The following is a 23,072-nucleotide window of genomic DNA, read 5'->3' on the forward strand; positions in this document are numbered from 1 at the left end:
GATCTGAAAACAGAGGGATCAAACTGCAGCTGAGCAATTATGATATTACCTAATACGAATTACGTTTTGGCATCCCCCGTCTTGTTTGTACAAACAAATACACTGTTTGCTTTTTCATTTATTCCCTCCTGTCATCAGAAGAATTTCTGATCAAATATTTATAAGAGAAAAAGAGCTCCAGCCTTGCAAATATTTAATAGATCAGCACTCGGTCAACTCTGAAGTCTGTCTGGTGCAGTTTATTTGTGCTGTTGAACAGTGACTAACAATCCTTGTATATTATAGCACACTGATGATAGTGATAGAATGTGGCTAAGTTCAGGTGTAGTTTAAATACTTTATTTACAGGATATCAAGTCTTTTTGATTTTTGCTATTGTAATTAAATCAGTTCCTTCTTCTGTTGGATTGTTCAGACTTAATTTATTTACAATATTCTGAAGTATAAAGCATGCACTATGTACAACTATTATGGCAGGTCAAAACTTCAACACTCTAATTCTTTACACATATTTAGTAAAATATGTGATAGGTCTCCATAGGCTGTGAACAGCAGAGCCCAGTCTTGTTTTTTCTGCCTAATTTCAAAGAAGAAATAAACTTGTGAGTGTTCTTCATTTCAGATGTGTTACAGCAGTAGGTTAAATGGATCTAATGTCAGGTCTCCTTAAAACTTCCACCTTCACAGGATTTACTCTTCTTCCCTCATTGACCTGAGTGTAAAGTCACCGTTGCTGTCTGTGTTTCACAGTAGAGTTCTCAGCAGCAGTGACGAGATTTCCACTTCAAGCTAAATCAAATGTCACCACTGTTGACATAGATTTATTAGGTTGATGTTGATTTTCTGAGGCTTTCAATATATATGAAAATGTCTAGCTACCCGTTTTTAATATTACTGAAAATATATGTGTACTTTCGGCTTCTCTGACTTATTGGACTTATATTAAATTTATTTTTACATACAATCACATTCCTCCACAAGTTACTGGCCTTATATAAAGTTTGATTGTAAACATAATGCAATTTAAATATATTAATATTATTTAATATGTGATATGTCTATATGGTATATGTATTGTTAACCTAGATGAAATTCATATTAAACAGATAATATGTATAGAAACATTTATTTTACTGGTCAAAAACTCTGGCTTAATCTTATATTCGCTACATGATTTAAACAGTTTGTACAGTGTCTGAACGTTTAGGTAAAAGTAACACCTAATAGTTGATGTTAAGTGATTTAGTTTGTTTCTTGACTTTTGGGTGACAAAGTGTCCTGCAGACATCCATTCCTCTACTGGTCTTACAGTTCATAGTTGCACAGTCCAGGCGGTAGACTAGGATTAAAAAATACATGCAGTATAAAAGTATAGAAAAACACTAAAACCACATAGCTAAAATAGTGTGCAAAACTAAAACATCAGATGCTGTAATTACATTTTAAGCATTGCAATTTGTGAAATGTTTAATCATTAAAAAGTTGCGTTTGTACCAGGTCATCATATTACTTTTTAACTGGTATTTGAACATCTCACAATTAGGAATGTGATGTTATGGAATAATTTTTAGGTAGCAAATTTGTTAATAGTATTTTATTAATCAGTGCCATGGACAAATGAACAAACCCACAATACACAACAAGCATTCCAATCTTTTGTTGGGTGCAGAGGGAACTAGAGTGGATTATGGTCCCTATTTTAAAGCTAATGTTTTAGTTACAATTATATACAATTATTTTAGCTGCCCTAACATGCATGAACAAAGTCCAAAATATTTATTTGGTAACAAGTTGAACAGGCAACCAGGCCATCCCAAAAACTGCGAGCATTCGTTTACAAGTAAGCCCTACAGTAGCTGCTAGACTGGACTTATGTCATTTCCTTTTGCAAGTTATAGGGAGAATAAGATCTTAAAAAAGACATTGTTTGCACCATTAGAGAAGGCTTTCGTACAGCTACGGTAAACATGTTGTGCTTTCTGGAGGTTAAAACAGCTTCTTTACTTTCAGTTCTTTCTGCTTGTGTCTGAGACAAAACAGTTGATGAACAATCAAAAATGTTTCATTTTAAATTGACAACACTGTCTGAATTCTATCACTGTAAACATTAAAATCAGTCACTGTTTCATCTGTGCTTCTTTGCACTTTTAAAAGTTTTTCAGAAGAGTTTGGCGGATTCAGATCCTTTGAACTAGAATCATATTTTCTGCTGTGCCATGTTATTGCAATGGAGAAGACTGTCGCTTGTTGGAATATAAAAACAAAATCTATTAAGCTGTTTTTTTGTTGTTTTTTTTTATCTTGAGAGGATTTGTTATTAATGCGGCAACATTCAGCTGTCAATGTTTCTGTGATCCTTTTACTACGTTTTCCTCTGGGCCGAGTGTTGTAAAAATGAGCCACTTCCTGTCTACTGTGTGACCTCAGTGTTCAGTGTACCCGAGACAAGACATTTTACCCATAGGTCAGTGTTTCAGTTCAGGTCAGCTCTGGAGTTAGGTTATGTTACAAGTTAAAACAAATACTTTCTGTTCAAACAGCAGTGGTGTGTATTTTTGGAATTTTGTACTAAACAGGCTAAAAATAGACCACAAACATTGTAGGCAAACAGAATCAGGAGCTTTTCTTGACCGCCTTTCCATAGGTAACACGTGTTCTTTTAGTTTGCATGGAGAAACACCAAAAGTGGTACACAGTGGTGTCAATGCTACGTTTAATTCTCTCCGCTCAACCTACAACCTTATATCTTCAAGCTGATATCTTTTTTGAAGTTGTCTGCTGAGAGTTTTTAGAAAAATATTCTCCAAAGTGGGCAGAGTTAATTGTTCCATTGTGAGCAACACGCTGGGTTTCAAAGTGCCCCTTTTAATAGGACAAGGACTCGTTTTCCTCTGGGTTTTTAGAGGAAAAAAGGGTCACCCAGCTTCCATGTGAGTGTAATGAAACATTTGGTTGAAATTTTGTTTAAGTAAATCATATTACTGCATACTACTGTAAAATTTGTTATCCAATATAAGTAGCTTAAGTTTATTTTGTTTCATTTTTTTAGTTTACTGAAGAGTAAATCTGCTTTTCTGTTTTTCTTGTCCCCTTTAACTTGTTGAATGGCTAAACTCTATTACCAGGCCTTCTTTGTGTGCATTTTGAAGCCCATCATGTGCTGCATCTCATTGTTTTATTATGTTCCCGCTCTGTCTGTGTGTGTTGTGTGTTTGTGTCTGTGCTCGTAAGTGTGTGTGTGTGAATGTTGCTTGTTACCAGGTTACTGCTAAGAGATTTTTGCTTGGCACATGTCATGCTTCATTGACGTCAGAGCCTTTTTTTTCCTACCCTCTTAGCTACATCGCGTATGTCTCATTTCAGACTGAGGGTCTTTCAAAGAGCTTACAATGAAAAGAGACTCAACAGTACAGGCCATGAACAATGTACGTTGTTTTAAGCAATTTGTTTTCCGGAATATAAATTACTTGTAGGATTGTTTTCATAAATAGCAACAGTCAATCTCGAAATATAGATCTAAAACACAAGCAAAAAACATACTGTGTTCCTTAAAACTCTTCACCATCAAGTCAAAATGTTCTTGATGACAGGAAAAAAAGTGATCCAAAATGATGAAATATGAAAATGTTTTTAAGAGAAGATGGGGATGAAAAATTATCTAAAACTTTGTTTTTGAAAGATGCGTAAGTAGCTTACCGAGTAAACATTCTACACTCTCTTGGGAGTAAACATAATGACCTTTTCAGTAATGCTATCCATGCTAACTGCACTAATCATGCTAGCTGCTACTTTAAGAGCTAAACACGGTTTATAATAATAATTCCATAAGAATTTTGTCTTATTTTTAACTTAATAGTGAAACCCTTTGTAAAACCAGCACAATGTAGTCTTTGGTTCTAATATAATTATAATTAATTAATTATAATTAATTATTATAATTAATTAATTATAATTAAACTACTCCTATCTTTTCTGCTAGCAGCAGAATATATTCAAGTGCTGTTTTCTATTGTTCTTTGAGAGAAATTGTAAAAATTAATCTGAATTTAAAGTTTTGTACTGTGCCCCATTGCATCTAACAATAATTTATTTTAATTCCGTGCTCATCTGTGACACGAACCACATGAAATAGGTCACCAGCCTAATTCAGTTTGATCTATTTGCAACCAAAAGAGATGCAAGTTAGGCTAACAAATATGTGAACCGCAAACCATGAGTCCTCCGTCTATGCTCAGTGACCTTGCTGTGTGGCTGAATCAAGTTCTTTCTTTTGTGCACAACAGCCTGTGTGAGTTAGCTCGAACAGCAGTCAGATTGCCCTTGTGCCCCCCTCCTTCTACCGTTCAAGCTGCGTGGCCAGCCCCTCCTGCCCAAAGGCGATGATGGAGCAAAGCCTGGTGGGATAGGGGTGTTCAGGTTGGGGGGTTTTGTTGGAACCGTGCCATCCTCTCCTGGCTGCACGGCCTGACTGGGGGCAAAGAGGATGGCTGCTGTGTCTCAGATTGATGAGGACAGGTCTGTGGTCAGGGTATAGAGTGTTGCAGAACAGACGTCCTGCTGGCACATCCTGCCCTCTCTGCCGCGCGCTCCCCCTACCCCGGCCCTCCGCACTCGTCTTATCGGAACTCCTAATTGTCCTTATGAATATTTTAGAGGCCAGCAGGAATGAGAGTTCAGGGTTGGAGGGTATGGTTTCAATGGCCCTGACAGCTAATGATCCATTCAATGACCAGAGAGTAAGAAAGATGGGGAGGAAGAGAGTGAAGAGTTTCAACTAGCTGTACATCAACATGATATCAGTTTTAGATGTATTCACTTTTCATTTTGAGCAGTTAGGATATCATATGTTTTAATTTTTACTACTTGCTTTTTCTTTGTTTTAATTTTATAATTTAATTTGACATTTTCCTCTCCTTGGCCTACCAGCTAAGGCTGTTTTGATAACTTCACTCATGCAAAGAAGTTGTCACTTATTTTGTGAAATTACAAAATATGTATAATATAAGACTCCATTTAATTGTGACATTTCTAGATGCAGATAGTCTTTAGCAACTAATGAAAAAATCTCCCATGCATGCATAAAATATTTCTGGTTGAACCAGACAGAATTTTGTGGGCAAGTTCTGATCTCAGGTTTTTGTAAGCCTGAGATCAGAACTTGACCTTTGGACATTTCCGTGGGCTGCCAACTTTTTCAAGCCCAGCACATTATATTACAAATTAGGGTTGAAAGCTCAAAAGAATAATGGACCAACTTTGCTTTGCTCCAATCAGTTTTCCTTTTGTCTGCAGAAAAGATTGCTCTTCAACAGCCTGAATAATTCTCACATATCTTAGAAATTCTTACATCTCTAGCTCCGTTCTCAAACACCTCACTAAAACTGAAACGGAATAACTTTCAGTTTTCCTCTCACAGTAACACCTTCCTTACCAAAGAGTGTTGTTACTATGACCTGATAGCACTTTGTGTGGTGTGAAAAAGTTGAATTTGTATCGTATGTCAGTCAGGGTCGATCAACCTGAAAATGGTCTGATTCTGATCACGACCTGAACTTTTAGCGCATCTGTAAAAACATCTCTAAAATGAAAAACTGTTTTCTACATGAAGCTAACATGTTCTTAAGTCAGCTAGATGATGCATTAGTCTTTGCTTGGCAGTTTTTTATTTATTGGTTTTTATTTATTCATTTTAAGTAGTACATGATTTTAAAAAAAGTAGAAGTAATGTGTCCTTTCCATCTTTTCTCTGCTTTCTGGAAATCACCTCGCCTTTATAATCACTGAACTTTTAACAAAATAAGCGGCAAATTTTGTTGCAGCTGTATGTCGTTTTACTGAGAGGTTGGAGAGAACAGCATCAACATGTAAAGCAGACAGTCAAGTTAAGGGCTTCCCTCCTCCCCTTTTTCCTCCTCCTCGTGCTGCTTCCTGTCCTCTGAGTAACTAGACAATGGAGTGTGCTAAAGGAAGGATATGAAGCCAGCCTCATATCCTGGTATCAGTCCGCTCTGTAATGTGGAATGGTCATGAGATTAAACAAGATATGTCTGGAAATTACAGCAGTCTCCTTGTCTTATAGGCCTCTACTCTCATCTCACAGCATGTAGAGGGGAATGGAGGGAGAAAGGAGGACTTCTTCATTACAGCAAACTAGTGCTGGACCATGCCGTACTGTGCATAGAAACCAAACCAAAGAGGCTTTTATTCCCCTTAAGTGGGGACTGCATCACCGCAGGGGAAAGAGAACATGATGGTGGTGAAAGTCTCTTAAGATATTATGTAAGAGAAGAAATATTTCTCAGCAGATAAAAGCTTTCCTATCAGCCACCTCCCCGTGATGATTTCCCAGTGCGTTCACACTCAAAGAAGCCCTTTGATAAGCACATTATATGGAACAGCCCGGACACAATAGTGATGTCATAAGGATTAACACGCTACCTTGCATGGTGCGGACGCAGGGACAAGGGGTAATTCACGGCTCTGCAGAGCAAGGAGGGCAGGGGAAAACGAGGCCGGGGCTGGCCGCCGCACAACTGGTTAAAATATAGCTTCTGTGTACTTAAGGGAAGGCAGGAACAAACAGTGCATGAATTAAATATTCATGATGTGCACCACTTTATTACTACAGGTTGCTTTGAAAAGAAGTGGGTTTGTATCTGAGCTGTGGTGTACCAGTCACAGGTCAGCTCAAGTGCAGTGCCCCGCAGAAGTAGGGACTGAACTTATAACAAACCTGCGATCTGTTATTGGGATTTTGTGGATCAGACTACACACAAAGTAGAACATAATTGTGAACTGAAAATAATAGGGACATTTGTTATTCTACAACTTTAAATGCAGCCTTCTAGTTTTAGTCAGATCTAGATTTCAATCTAGATTTTTGTTCAATTTCAGGACCAATTAGATATTGATATCAGATCAGCTGTTGTCTTGTAAACTTCCTTCAGACAGGATTTCCCTGTATTTAGCTGTTTTTCTTCATCAATTAACTTTTGCTACAAACAACCTTTGTGTCCTTTCAGAATAAAAGCATGATGCTGCGACCACCATGTTTCACCTTGGGACAATGTGTTCAGGGTGATGTGCAGTATTAGTTTTTCACCATGCTAAAAGTTTTTGCATCTAGGCAAAGAAATGTAGTTTTGATTTAATGCCGCCAAGTCACTTTCTTTTGTTTGCCATGTCTCCTGCATCATTTGTGGGGAACGTCTACCTCTACTCCTTCTGGTGTTCATCTTGTCACTATTCCAAATTAATCAAATTTGTGAAGTATGAGGTAAAAATGTCACTAAATGTAAAGAATAAAAGATTCCAAGTTTATCACTGGGATGTAAATCACGTGCTGTGGCCCTATATTACGTATATGGACTGTCTGAATTGCTCATTTACTGTTTAAAGGTAATAGTCTATCTTAAAATGAAATCAAAGTGGAATCCAAGGTTACCAAACGCTGCTCTAAAGCCTTCTGTCCTGAGTCCAAACTGAAAACCTGAGGAGGCAATTACTGTGCCGAATGTTTCCCATGGCAACAGCAAGGTTAATAACCAGGGCTCAGACCGAGATGAGAGAAAGATGTTTTCTTTTGGACGAGAGAACTTCAAGGCCTTGTGCAATGGAAAATATTTTTAAAGGAGGCTGAAGTATGAGTATAAGCAAACTGATGGACCTGCACTGATGCACTAATAGACAAAAGCATGAAGTGTAGCTTTTATTAATGGAAAAAAACAAATTTCGCATCACATTTGTGCTGCTCTGAGAAAATACCAACTGTCCTTGGTCTTACCCATCTTTGTGAGTCTTTTAAGGCCTTATGAACAGATGACCTGCATTTCCTTGTCTTTGTGTCTCTTCCTTATTACACATGCATATCCTTCCTGGACATGCTGTTTAACAATCCTCGTCAGAGCTCTATTCATGTATAGCTGAATATACTTTAGTGCAATCCCCACAGCGTGATTCAACATGTAAAAGCTATTTGAAAGCTGCTTTCATAATGTGAAAACAAGGGAACGGAGGTCTGGAGCAGCAAGCAGCTCTGACGTGTGAGAACAGCCCTGCTCTGTGTTAGGGTGGGCTTTAGGGCTGCCCCCTGCTTTGGTCATGTCTCTGCAGGGTTGCCAGTGATTGGCCAAGCATGTGGAGCGAGGTCTTGACAGGTGTTTAGAAGACGTGCACCTGCTTGGCCATGTGCTTACCCAGTGATCCGTTTACTAGAAGCTGTGGAAAATGTCATGCTGGGTGAGAAGGAGCAGCATGCACTTCAAGGATATCAAATCATTAGTTGATTCTGTTGAACGCATGAAGTTCTGATTAAGCAATAAGAAGATTTTAGAGAAAAGTTGCAGTTTGTGTCCCAAATCACGACGGCATATGTGGAATGACCTTATACATAAAGAAAGCTGGACATGTTGAAGCTGGAGAAATTGCAGGTCTAAAAAAGTATTTCAATCAGCTGACTAACGTGACTGTATCTTTGGGAAACAGGACTTGACAAGAGAGATGCATCCTTAGTTGATCATCTACTGTTGATATTCATAAGCTCTAAAGTTCAGATCCACTCCAGATGAAGAAATCCCCTTTTAGAAGTGCTTTCAACTTATAAGCAAAATTACTGTAAGCAACTGTAATTTTTGACAGTAAGGCTCAAAACCACCCTCTACATAGAAAACTTCTATTTGAACTTGAGAAACTTTAAGTGGAATTTATTGAACAAATGTAATCTTTTGTAAAGCTCTAAAAATACACTTCTATTACTTTCATGATGTGAGAACAACAATTGTCCATGTTTCCTACAAAAGCAAAAAAATATATAAATTATTATAAAATTATTATTGTAAAATAAAATCATAATTACATCATAATTACATGGCCTACAATAATACATTCTACTTAACTCACTCATAAATCAAAATATTAAATGTGCTTTGCTTTTTTGACACAATCCAATATCATATCTCTGTAGATGGACTCATTTATTGTATATATGGTAGCATTTCAGGAATAATCTGTGCTGTCTTATCAAAGTATGTTATTTTTGATATGTTTAAAATACTCTTCTAACAAAGGGAAAACAAATTATTTTTTATTTTTTCTAAATTTTGTAGCAGTAGAGTTCTAGTGCTAGATCCCAAGATATCTAAAAAGACACAAGATCGGTCCTTTCCCTCCTCTTATGGGCCTTTTTCTGTCTGAATAACTTATAGGTCTATGTTACATGGTTTAAAGGAGAAGCTAAGTAGAAACTTGATAAAGTTTGGAGAAATATTTCACAAGTTCTTCTTATAAGATTAGCTTATATTTTAGATCATTGTATGCAGAATTAAAAGAAATAAGAATGGACCTTAAACTGTTCAGGACAACTTTGGGAACAGATTTACCCTCGACTGCTATGGTTTGGTAGGGACTCGCTTAAACTACTCCTAACAACACCTCCCCAAATGGCTTTTGCCTATGGGTGTGGTGTGCTGCAGCCTGGCCAGACTTGTTGTGAAAGCAGAGCAGATCTGCCCATCTCGACCAATGTGACCAACATATTCCCATAATGAGCAGGTTGAAACCTAAATTTGCAGGTTGAGACCAGATCTTTGACTCACTAGTGGTGAAAGTGCATAGTTTGACTTCAGTAAACACAGGCCTTTCAGGACCCTAACTAAAGAGGGCCGTTTTAGTAAACAGGAAATGAACCAGCAAGGCGTTTTCTTAGAATGAGAAGAATGCCTCTGCTCTGTACCACACCAAACAGTAATGCATCTGTGGTACAGCAATGGTCATTCATTATCCAGAGGGCTTCTCTCTCTTGCGGTCCTCTGGGCATTGTGGACACTTATGTGGGTGTATTTTTTTTCTCTGAACTTCCTTATTTTCTATCACAGCTGTCAAACAGCAGCATATTTTCCATGTGCACTATGCATATTAACATTGTTTATTGTGCCCTGAAAATACACAGCTCTCAAAAAAACCCTCATGCACCGGAATGAATGGAGGCGAAGGGAGCAGTTTGAGACTTTGGCACCTTCCAGCCATAATGAGCCGGGGAATTATGCAGGAGTTTAACGGAGCCAAGGAACAGGTTTTAGGAAATGCAGCTCATGCTGAGGTTGTGGTGAGCAGAGCTGGGTTAGCCGCATTGTCTGCACAAACCTAAACGCACTGTCACATCGCTTGTCAGAGGATGCAGCAGCTGTAGAGGCGCCCCCTCCCCCTCAACTTCCACACATATCATACACACGTGCACCGCATATACAGTTTCTGTTTCACACACATACACTCACCCACACACGCACACATTTTCAACTTCGCTGGGTGATGAGGACCAGAAACAGAGAGTGAGGTCTCATTAGAGCTTGCAGGTTTCCCCTTCCCTGGCTCGCACTCCGACCCCCGCATCCACAGGAGTTGGTGACCTTCCTGTAGAGACGAGGCCTTCAAGACGGCGCGCAGACAGGGCAGGCCCCTGCCGTGGACCTGTGGCCGCCTGATAGAGGAGTCTTGAGAGCGGCACATAAATCATGTTTTTGATGTACACTTCCTCGATATCACAAGCTGTCATATGCTGTCAGCGAGTCTTGTTAACGCTGCTATTCAGAGCTGTAATGAGGAGCAGAGACGAGTCTGTACGAAGGGGAGCATGGGAACATAACATCAGGAATATTTGTTGACTTGTTCCACATGTTTCTCACTCCCCAGAAGCTTCTTTGTGATGTTACCACTTTGTGCACTCACAAACTCTTTAAATTTGATGTTAACTCTGTAAATCTGTTCTTAGCTAAATCTATTGAAAAAATATGAAAATTGAATTTGTCATAGGATTAACATTCCTGATATCCAGGTTATACACAGTTCAGATCAGAGTGGCCCATTTGTAGCTGAAACACAATAAGTCAGCTACAAGGGGCTGATTTTAGCGGACACAATGCAGGTTCTTAATGCCTTGAAAAAGTACAACTATCACTTGAACTAATTAAAATTTTGACAACTTTTAACCACAAGCTTTAGTGCATTACATTGCGTTTTATTGTGACAAACTAAAACAAAGTACCGTGGTGCATAATCATGAAGTGAAATAAAAAGTACATATTCAGATGCTGCTAAATGTGCCACTTTTGAACCAACTGCCTTCACAGTTTTCTTTAACACTGAATCCATCATTTAAAAATGGGAAGATTAGCGTTAGTGGTCATTAAATCTAACTTTTTGGGCACCCCTAATACACCATTCCCACAGAAAAGTGTTGGTAGCAGCATCGTGATGAGGAGATGCAGTTTTTTTCAGTAGAAATAAGCCAATGGGCGGTAGTTAAAGAAAAACAGACAAGAGGGCATTCAGGACAATCCTGGAAAAAACTCTGCAGCTCTACAATTGGATGCATTAGATCAAAGTATTTTCATGAGTTGGAATAGTGCAGCCTAAGTATTGCCCTGAATCCAATTAGAAGGCTGTTGCATAACATACAAATTTCAGAACAGCTCCCCATTTCGTCTGAGTTAGATTTAGCTTTTTTGCAAAAGTATGGAGAACACATTTTCTCTTTAATTGTGCAAAGCAAAAATAAAATGTGCTAAGGTTTGTGTTTTCAGTCTTTAAGTGGTGTCATTATTTAATTATGGACTTGTGTAAATCCCTAAAGGTATAAAACATTTGTAAAGAAATGCAGCATTGCTGTCGTAGTGGCCTTTGTTCTTCTGCACATAAAAAGCCTTTGACCAGAACACTGAAACTGAAGCATTGGACAGCACAGAAGTGTCAGCTGTGGTTTTACAAGTGAGAATTGTGAACTTCAACTTGCATTGAGCGAAAAAACAAAAAGAATTTGTGGGTCAGATGTCTTAAGCACATCAGACAACATTCTTCGTTCCTCATGTGATTTAAAATTTAAGTCTGCATCTTAGTGCACTCCCAGCCTGGCTCAATAATGCTGTTAAAGAAGGCCTCTGTGGGAGTCACACCATCTGTCGCACATCTTGTGCTTCATTATTCCTTCTGTATGTTTCTGCCTACAGAATTTATTTCCACTCAGATTAGACGCCTCTAACGATATCAAGGCATAAGAGACCTCCATATTTTTTTATGCACAACACTGTAACTGAGAAATAATAGACAAAAAAAAGAAAATCACAACAAAAGCATCTTGCATACCATGTCTGTTCAACTGTGCAATTTCATTTCAGAAATTGAGAAACAAAGGCCAAAATGACTGTGCTAGTCCCGATGCTGATGACTGTTTCGGGCACAGCCCCCTCATGGATGACCATTTCGGCAAACTAAGCGAAGACAGTGATTTAATGTACAAGCGCTGTGGTGTAAGTACTTCTTTTTGTCTCCTGCTATTTTGTGTTGATTTTTTGTCTTTATGTTGATGTTCACCACAGGCGCTAAACAAGAAAGAACACAGAGGTTGTGATAGCCCGGACCCCGATGCCTCATATGTCCTCACTCCTCACACAGAAGAAAAGTATAAAAAAATTAATGAGGAGTTTGATAATATGATGAGAAATCATAAAATCGTAAGTACTGTAAATGCAACGTTCTTGCTTGGCTTTGTGGCACAAAAGGATTTTTTTCCTTTTTATTTATTTAACTTTTTGTTGCTCTCTAGTTAACTTGTGTCAAAACTACACTTCCTTAAGACTAATGCCCTTTTATGGGGTTGCATTTTTTTCCTTCAGTTGATTTATTTTGCAGCTGATGTTTTGGCACACCCTTACCAGATTGCATTTCATTAACAGATGAAATGTTGCATGTTTCTGCTAAACAGATTACAGCCTATTATCAAGCGGATGGTTACTATAAATTTGAGAGAGCACTAACTATTTTAACACATAACAACGTGCTATAAATGCTTCAATAATTAATATGTATTCCAAGTACTCCTGTTATAATATCGATGGCATGCTAGTTAAAAATACAAATCAAGATTGCAAAATAACATTAAGCAGTAAAATTCCAGAGTGATTTTCTTAAAAGAGGCAGGGTTTCATAAAAAAATAAATAAATATTAGGACTGGGCAAGAACATATTCTTTCTTACTAAACGACCATTTATTTTATTTTATTTAAAGACTCATACTTTGCCATTAACAAACTAATGTCAGCACCCACCCGGCTCACTGGATGATACTGCGATGAAATGCACCTGTTGTTTTCCACTCGAGGCTTTGCAAAGTCAGCACTTCGGAAGACGATGCAAATGAATTGAGATTCTTGTACGTTATAGTCTCCTCTGCAGCTGGTTTCTGTTGTGGTGAAAGAAAAAAAAACATTCTGAAGAGAGAGGTTTTTATTTTTTAAAAGGTAAGGTTACTTCAGAAGTGCTGATTGCTGCAATGCCACAGTCGTCACAGTATGCATGACTTTGGTTTTGTATTTTCTCTTATTTGTGTTGTCTGTTTTTTTTGTGTGTGTGTATGTCATGGACCTATGAGAGTTCATCTGTATTTAAAAGATCATGATTGGTTTTCATGTATTTATCCAGGCACAGGTACAAAAATAAGAATATCATGTAAATGTTATTTTATTGTAGTATTTATTTTAAAAATTCATTTAGACACAGAGTAATATATTGCATCTATTTATTTCTAGGTATTTTGATGATTAAGGCTTGATGCTAATGAAAAGTGAATATATACATACCCAATAGGAAATATGTTATTTTATTCTGTTATTGATTACACATTCATTGTTTCGTCAATAAATGTCCAGTTGACATTTATTGACACAAAAGGTTATTTGCTAAAAATGTTGAATGACCTGCATTGGTATTCTGCTTTATTAAGTCAGAGGACTCCAAAGCACTTTACTAAAATCAGTCATTGACCATTCAGACACACTGATGTGGTTCCAGCAAAGTACAGAATACATATGGTGCATTACATGGACATAACAGGTTCTACATCTTTTTTTTTCACTAGCCATTTTATAATTGTCAAAGACACTTTCTTGTTTTGTTTTCTTTAGCTGTTAATTAAAACAAAAAAAATACACATTTGAAATATATTACTTTTGTAATAAATCTGTTTGATGTTTTGTACTAAATATTTGAAGCAAATTAACTTTTGAATGATAACTCCAGTTTGTCGAGCTTCTTCTTTGTACCTTATTAATGATGTTTAGCAGAGGATTGTAAAGGTTTTAATGGAGCACATTTACTTTAGTCACTTTTGGGAAGGTCTCTGATCTTTGTAAATTTATTAGCTTTTTAAATCCCCCTCTTTGCAGGAACTGTCTGTTGATGTTGCCATGACAACTGACAGTCAACCACACATCAGAACTTGGATTTGGTATGTGCTGTGTGTAAATATTTATCTGTGTGTCTCCTGCTCCAGCCCACGGCGTTGCCTCAGCAGAACTTCTCCATGCATGTGGCGGTGCCCGTGTCCAATCCTAACGCCATGTACCAGGCGGGAGGGAATCTGGGCAGCCAGGCCCTGGCAGCAGCCACAGCTTCGCTGAATGAGAGCGGGTTGCTGTCCCCTCCGCAGGCCTCTCTGCACAGGAATGTCGTCTCCGGTGGAGGATCTCAGAGGCCCACCAGTACAGGAAGTGCAGGTTAGTAAACAAGAAATAAAAAATATATATTTCTCCAGTGGTGAATCAAGTTCCGATAGACGTTTTCAATTTTTGGTTTTCACTTCCAATACTCACTCTGATAAAATGCTTTCTTAATTTATATATATATATATATATATATATATATATATATATATATATATATATATATATATAGCACAGAGAGATATAGATATTTCACTCTCTAAAATTCCCATCGTCACAGTTTACTTTATCAGCTCGGTGGAAAAATGTCAGATGAACTACTTGTATAACTTGTCTGACTCAGTCAATCAAAATGGCTCTCATGAGGTTTTTCTGCACTGCACACAGAGTAAGTGCACTCAACAAGGTGTGAAACATCTCAATGAGCTTTAACCACACATTAGAATTGGCTAGCAACCCCCATGTACTAAATGGCCGTTCTTCAGAACATTTCCTTTGTGTCTTTTGCTTCTTTCACCATTTTACTGTTCTCTTCTCATTTTGCGTCACACTGACGTTTCAAAAGCTTTAAAAATATGTCTAATGAGATTTTTTATAGTGAAGTTGGGTTTGAAATGTATACAAAGTGAACATTTTACCTGCCCATAATAACTCCTTTGATGTTCTCATTTGGTATAAATCCGTATTAGTTGCTCCTGGAAGTCTAAGCTAAAGGTTAGTCTAAGTTAGGGAAAGAGCAAAGCTGGTTGCTCTTTCCCTTTAGTAGAAAGCAATTCTACTAAAAAAACATTACGTTTGTATTAGACTGTTATTTTTAATTAACTTTATCGTTACAAGAAAGTGAATTGGGAGGACATGCACCACCAATGTTGTTCCTAGTAGAAACACAAGCTGAATGGGTGAAGAATTTCCAATGAAGATAAAAACCAAAATTTTAAACATAATGCAGGATAAAAACTAGCGTTTAAACAGCTTTCAGTTAGAGTTCTGTAATATGTTGGCTTTTTGAAAAAACTAGTTTTATTACGGAGTTAGTCTGACAGAAAATGTTCTATTTAGTCTACACAGAAAGATAACGAATGTCCCACCATCTCCATTCTTCAGTTTTTCAGTTCCTCTATGAACAATTGGCAGTATACATAACTACCTAATTCAAGCATGACAACAGTTTAAATGTTTATAAAACAGTTTTTGACTAGACCGATATGACATTTTACAGATTAGGGTTCCTATAAGGTAATAGCAATCCACATTAGTCTCTGCCCCGCCTTGATGGCCCATTAGGTTTAGTCCTTAGGAATAACTCATCTGTATGTATAGTAAGTGAAGATACTTACAATGCGTACAATGTTATAGATATCAACTACCTAGAGGCTTTTAAACATAATCTATTCCTTTTTAAAACTGATTTAAAATCTGCTTTCCAAGAGTGCACTTAAATGCTTGACAAAGGTCTTGTCAAAACTAAAGTGCTACGCTCATCAATTCAACTCCTATAGGCATGCAAACTCAAACAACATGCTGATGTAGCTCTCCTTAACCATATATTTTAAAATTCCCCCCTGCCAAGAGGACACAGACACCACACTTTCATGTGCTGTGAAGATGAGCTCTGCTTGAAATTCTTACGTCTGGTCTGGCATCTCCATAACATGCTCTGCTCGCTCGCAGAAAGGATGCAGATGGTTAATCATATCCACTCTGTGCATCTCATTAGGTGGCATGCTGGATACCACAGACCTTTCAGTGCCAAGTGGTGCGGGCTCTAGCCCAGCGGGTAAGTCCTCCTGGAGAGATTCATTAGCTCTCTGTTGCTCTGCCCAATAGGCCTCCTGCTTAGCACACTGGCTGGGTAGATGCATTTTATTTGAGATTGCTTCAAAACCCTTGTCACCATGTCTGATGGATCATCCATTAGCCAAATAATTTTGTTTTGTTTTTGCATAGCATGCAAAACAAAACAAAGCAAAAAACGTTAAAATAATTAATTAAATTCACTTTATTTTTGTTCCTTTGTGCTAAAAAGTTTCGCTAAAAAGGTACAGCAATTAGTTGTCTTCTGACATTGCATGGAGACCTCTGTTAACAGGTGCATCTGCTTCCCCCGAAGGCCCCTATAAGGCTGTAGAAGGTGGCTAAGATGCCTAGAGCAGCATAACCCTGCAGCTATTCAGGCCGTGTCATCCCACTAAGTCCTTAGTACACAATGACCGGACAGCCTGTCATGGCTGAAATGTGTTCTGTGAGTTGTTGAGGCAGGTGCAGTTTAACTCTTTCCTTATGACTCAGCAGAATTGCTGGTGAAACACAACATATCCTCATAGAACAGCATGACATTCGGTAAGAATAGTTTGACACGGATGTCATCCGTTTGGAGCTATTACATTGGGCCAATGGCTTCAAAGAGTAAATTTGATCAAAAGACGGTGTGATTCTTTTAGGTTTTGATTCCGTATCGGGACCAAGACCTTGTCCCTCAAGAGGACGGGGGGTGGCGGCGTTGTCGTCAGCATTTGGCAAAGTGCAAACATGTTGCAGCTGTTGTTTGTACCATGTTTGCAGAGGAGCCGAGGCCACAAGCAGAACAAACCGCACCGGCCCCCATGTCAGATGACCGTTCCTGACATACTTCTGATTTTTTACGAGTCACAGTCATGAGCACAGCGTTTCAAAAGGGACAGATGGAAGACAAATTGTGTGATATTTCTCAGACAGTGTCACAACTGTCAGAAGACAATGCTCAGGAAGATTTATTTTTTTTATTTCCAAGCACTTCTTGTTCAGTAATTACTGCTTTAATTGCTGGATTGTTTGCTAGGTGTTCAAGTGTTCTTTCTCACATGTATTGTGTACTGTGAGCATTATTGGCCACATTCACTGGCAAACTATTTTCTGCTACTGAATTTTCTGAAATAAGCCATCTGTTGTTCTTGTCTGTGGCAGAGATAATGGCTCATCAGCACCTTTAAAAACACAACAACTTTTCTTTGAAGTTGATTTCAAGCTATACTCTATACAACGGCGTGCAGGCCAGTTTCTGTTCCTCACTATGTGCTTTCTGCCTGCGATTTGTACACACACACAGTTAACCTCAGGTGCTGGTCCCCATCTGGTCTGAATGTTTAGGTGGAGATTGAAGATTTAAAAGAGCCTGCAATATACCTTTAAGCTGAACATATTATCTGATCTGGAAGAAGTACAAGCTTATGTACAAAATACGTGTATCTGCAGAGTAGGTTTAATGAGTTTAATGTTTGTGTTAAATCCCACTTATTCTGAGTGTTTTACACATAAGAGTTAATGTGAAGTGCTTCACTTATAATTTTAAATTGTTCTGAAAGTCAAATTAATATTGATTTAACTGCACTTATAATTTTAAGGCAGCTTTTGAACTTTTGTTTCTACATTAAAATACTTCACCATGTATGATTCAACACTGGCGAATGGAGTAGTGCAAGAGCAGGGTGGGGTTTGTGTGATGTTGCCTTTATTTTAGGAAAGTAATTTTCTTTTGTAGTGGGTTTTGATTTATCTACCTATGATTAGTTGTATAAGTAACATGTATTCAACCTAATGAGTGATGCAACATTTTTTTTCCCCCAGAATTATTCCTCTGAGATACAATGAAAGATCTGTGCATGGCTTATGTTAGTTGAAAGCTGTTTTTTTGTTGTCCTTGATTGTCTTCCATTATTTCTTCCCATTGACAGAAACACACGTGGGTTGCTGGGCTCAATAACTCACTGTGTTTTCTTTCCTTGATCTTGAAAATAAAAACCGAAGTCTTCATTTGTAAACACAGGGCCTTATGTAATACCTCTCCTCCCCCACCACCACCTTCTCTTTTTTCCATACCATGTTAATAATTCAGAACAATGATCATAAACCAAACTGCTTTCAGTGTTGACAGGTTTCAGTGGCAGAGGATTTAAGACCGGTGAAATCTGAATAATTAAGATTCAGGGCAGACGCTGGAATCAAGCTGCGTCTTAACTTGTGATTGGTTCTGATGGCTCTTGGCTCTGAAATAAGTTTGTAGTTTAGCTGTTTGTTAAGATGTGTTACCTGTCTTACGTTTGCTTGAAAATAGTCATCTTACTCAGTCCTTATCAGGCATCTCAGGGTGCATTCCTTAGATAACATGGTCTAGTAGGAAACTTCAAGCCTAAATCAGTCTGTAAAAACACAGCAGAATGTTTGTGTTTGTCTTTTAATAAAATGGAAGACGACCGTGTGATAAACTGTCCTCAAGTTGTGATGTCAGTGCAGTCAAACATCCAAAATGACTAAGATAATAATTGATCCTGGCAATATATCCTAGTAATAATGCAATAACAAAAACAACAGCCATTGTATTCATCCTGTCATTTTGGTTTTGAAGATGAACAACTTACATCATTCAAGCACAAAATGAAAACAACCGAAACACCTCAGACATATCAAGCAGACAGAGAACTTCTTGTGGGTATTTTGTACAGCAGGTCCTTTGTGTCTATTGGTTTATAGGCTGGAGTCTCATCAAAGCTTGCAGGTGGGAATTTGTGGGTTGACTTTTCACTGTTCATGTGCAGTTTTCTTGTATAAAAAGTTGAATAGCTGTACTATAATTATGTTGGTGGTTATTATGATGTTTTCTTTCAGATTATTAAAAGTTAATGATATGTGCTTTACCTGGATAGTTGTTTCCTCTTCTTATCTGTACAATAAAGATGTTCCAGTCTAGATGAACGTGTCAGACCTAACCTGCTTGACCCATGTTTTCTCATTTAATTTTGTAGCAAAGTAAAGTCTTTGAAACCGGAAAAAAAAAAAACTATACAACTTGGTTGACGTGCTTGTTTGTCTTTTTGTGATGTACCCTGTAAATCTTTTATGATTTAGTAAAGTGCTATATATTTAAAGTTACATGGCCTTGCAAAAGTATTTATACATCTTAAATACTTGCATGGTTCACTACCAAATATTATCATATAACTGTGGAAAGGCGTTCCCTTCCGCATGACATGCAGTTTTAAAAATGTTTTCCAAATAAAACTGCAAAAAGTGGGCTGCACAGTGGCGCAGTTGGTAGAGCTGTTCTGGGTTCGATTCCTGGCCTCGGTCCTTCTGCGTGGAGTTTGCATGTTCTCCCTGTGCATGTGTGGGTTTTCTCCGGGTACTCTGGTTTCCTCCCACAGTTCAAAAACATGACTGTTAGGTTAATTGGTCTGTCTAAATTGTCCCTAGGTGTGAGTGTGTGTGTGCATGGTTGTTTGTCTCTGTGCTGCCTTGTGACAGACTGGCGACCTGTCCAGGGTGAACCCCGTCTCTTGCCCGGAACGTTAGCTGGAGATGGGCACCAGCAACCCTCCCGACCCCACTGAGGGACAAGGGTGAAAGAAAATGGATGGATGGATGGAACTGCAAAAAATATAGAGTGTATTTGTATGTAGTCTCTTGACTCAAATCTCAGAACAACTGCCAGTGTCACAGTGCCAGGATGTCACTTTGTCCATGTAGTGACTGACATTTCTTATTTGCGAACAAACTTTGACTTGCAGTCCTTTCCTTGTTGAAAAATAACATCCCCACAGCATGATGCTACCACCACCATGTAGTGCTTGAATGGTGTGTTCAGGTTGATGTCCAATTGTCTTCCATGCATGGCAGTTTGCTTTTGGCTGACAAGACTTCTTCTGTTTTTTTTTTGTTTGTTTGTTTGTTTTTGTTTTGTTTTTTCGTCATGGGCTTTCTGACAGAGTTTATTGCAGTGGATTTTAATTGAACCAGAATTAAGAGGCTGAATATAAATTTACGCCAGTTTTAAGATTTTTATATTAAAAACATTTTACAGCTATGCACTACGTAGTGTAAGTCTGTCATTTAAAATCACAGCAAAACACCCATAAGTGGTTGTATAGTTGTATTCCCCAACTATTTGGAGGAATTTGAATGGTTTGAAAAATTTTGCAATCCACTGTAATAAGAGCCTTGAGTAACCTGGCCTACTGAGCATGAATCATTTATAATACGGGGAGTGATGTTACAAATCACAACAGCAACATGGTTTCCATAGCTAAAACAAATAACCCAGTAATGACGAGGACGGTGGTTCCCTCCTCCTGTAAGTCAAAATGTCTGTTGTGAAAACAGCCTATTTGTCATCCCTGTTGTCCTGTTTTCTCTCAAAAAATAACTTCATGTTTTGTGTGCAGTGCAGCCTTCTGCCGGAGTTGAATACCAGCTCCCTAGTTGTTATCAGATTGGTCTTTACGTGCCAAATTGCCACATTGCCTCCCATTCCTTTACATGAAATCCTATTTGCACTAACTTCTCATTCCCACAAAATGACATCCTGGCTGTTTTTAATCAGGCTTGCTATTTTTGGAGCCTTGGACATTTACCCTGCTAATTCTGTAAACACTGTTTTCTTGCAGCGGCAGCCAAGTCTTGTGTGTGATCAAAGCCAGAGCTGATGGCGATAGCTGCTTGTACACACTGTTGATTCAGCTGTGAGATACTATTGTAGGCTTCATAACTGTTTATTTGGCCATGAATTGTTGCTCTCCTTATCTGCAGTCAGCGGGGGCCATTGTTCCATTATGTATTTTACGCCCGAGCCTCTTTGCCGTGTACACACTTTGTGTTTCTGTCCGCTGAAGACAATGGACAAGTCTGCAACTTGTTGAAGTGTTAATGATCTGTCGACGTTTTGCAAGATAATGTGATTTCTTCTTTTTGTTCTCATCGTTTTCAGAAATAAAACCACATTTCTTTGGTTGCAAAGACACATTTCACTCAGACATGCATTAAAAGCACAATGCCTTTAAAATCCAAGTGCACTTGAAATATGACTTCTGCTTTGTTTCAGTTTTCCCAGCAGCCGGGTGCCCGGTTTCTATAAGCGAACTGCAGACTTTGTTCAGAGGAGTCATTTAGTATTCTGCGCTTGAACAAAGACATTAAAGTACCGTATTTTCCGCACTATAAGGCGCACCTAAAAACCTTCAATTTCCTCAAAAGCCAACAGTGCGCTTTGTAATCCGGTGCGCCTTATATATGGACCAATATTGAGCCACAACTGGTCTAGCAACTACGGTAAGCAGCCGCCAACTTCATTTTTGCCCGTAGAAGAAGAAGTGCGCGGTGCATGCTGGGATAGTTGTCAGAACGATGGTTTGTCAATAAAGTTTGGGGGAGGGGTGAGAGACAGAGACTGCGGTGGGAGCGTGTCGGTTGGTCTGTGTTACCCAGAAAGCAGTTGGGCACAATATTGCAACACCAACACCGTGAGTGAAACAACGACTGGGGCAGCCTACTATATAAAGTACTCGGGGGCCACTTCTTTACAAATGTAGATGTGTAATGAAAGAGTATGGCAACCCAAACTGAAGCATCTATTCTATGCGCCTTATAATGCGGTGCACCTTATATCTGAAAATCTGAACCATATATCTGAAGTTGAAGGTGTGCCTTATAATCCGGTGCGCCTTATAGTGCGGAAAATACGATATTGTAGGTTTGCAAAACCGGAACAAGATTTTTTTTTTTTTTTTTATAAGACGTGCTAAAACATGTCAACAGTTTAAAGCAGATGCAGACGTTTCACAGCATTGCTACAATTTGACACATTTGGACAGTGAGTCCTTGTAACAGGGAAACTCAAAGTCACTTTCTTGTTTCAGTTTTTTTAAATGTGTTGTGGTCTGTAAAGATGCACCGTATAAGGTGAAACAGAATTCTTAAGAACTGAAACTCGAAAAATATAAAATAAAATATCAACTAGTATTTGTTTCTACCCAATGATGAGATTCTTCAATTTTAGGAGTTTAGTATTTGTGCAACAGAAGAAGAATTTTGAAAAAAAGGTGTGAACATTTGTTTTGCATTTAAAATATAACGGAAATGACTAATGACTACGATCTCCAAGGTGTGAACATTAGGACACAAGTCTTGCACTTTTTCTGTTGTTTGCATGACAAAACCACACAGCAGAACATTTGTTCAACTGTTAGAGACCCAGTTGTGTCTTTTTAGTGGTCACAGTACATTTGCCAGTGAACTGCGCTTCATCCCCAAGATGCAAAGACTTGCCTTTGATGTAATCATTCACAATAAAAAATGAAAGGCTCATCAATTTTGAAATGGACATTTTATTTTTGTAAACGCGCAGGATAATTATCCGAGTCGATTAAAACTTCCCAGAGGGTCGGAAACACTTAACGCCGCATGCTGCACGCGAGCTGCGGAACAAGACGGCGTGAGAGGTTTCTCATATGGCCGGGAGTGTTGTCAGTCACAGCCCTCTGGTTTGATGATGCGTTTCTGTTGCTGTGTGTCTCTGCAGGGAACGGCTTCGTTAACCCCAGGGGCTCGCCGAGCCTCCTCAGCACGCCCAGCGGCAACGGCCTGGGTAAAGTCATGCCTACCAAGTCTCCACCGCCTCCTGGAGGGAACATGGGAATGGGGAGCCGCAAGCCAGACCTGAGGGTTGTTATCCCTCCATCGAGCAAAGGGATGATGCCCCCACTGGTGAGTAAAGAGCACACCGCCGCACATCAGTTTCATCGACCCGAGGAACTGAGAGGCTGCATTAAACTAAGC

General features: G+C 38.6%; 1 protein-coding gene across 15 annotated transcripts in view; it reads left to right on the forward strand.

The window, feature by feature from the left end:
- Positions 1-23,072, forward strand: part of mef2aa (myocyte enhancer factor 2aa) — a 75,302-nt gene that overhangs the window by 42,947 nt on the left and 9,283 nt on the right. For 6 of the 15 annotated variants that reach the window (XM_008412371.3, XM_017305341.2, XM_008412374.3 and 3 more), the window contains 5 exons: positions 12,168-12,299; positions 12,369-12,503; positions 14,321-14,543; positions 16,207-16,266; positions 22,816-23,000. In XM_008412371.3, coding sequence (XP_008410593.1) covers positions 12,168-12,299; positions 12,369-12,503; positions 14,321-14,543; positions 16,207-16,266; positions 22,816-23,000 — 735 coding nt within the window. The remainder of the gene's footprint in view (positions 1-12,167; positions 12,300-12,368; positions 12,504-14,320; positions 14,544-16,206; positions 16,267-22,815; positions 23,001-23,072) is intronic. The other 9 variants (XM_017305334.2, XM_017305336.2, XM_017305333.2 and 6 more) reach the window with 5 other exon arrangements.

This window comes from Poecilia reticulata, chromosome 6, assembly GCF_904066995.2.
Source record: "Poecilia reticulata chromosome 6, P_reticulata-male-v2, whole genome shotgun sequence".
In the NCBI taxonomy this organism is placed as follows: domain Eukaryota; kingdom Metazoa; phylum Chordata; class Actinopteri; order Cyprinodontiformes; family Poeciliidae; genus Poecilia; species Poecilia reticulata.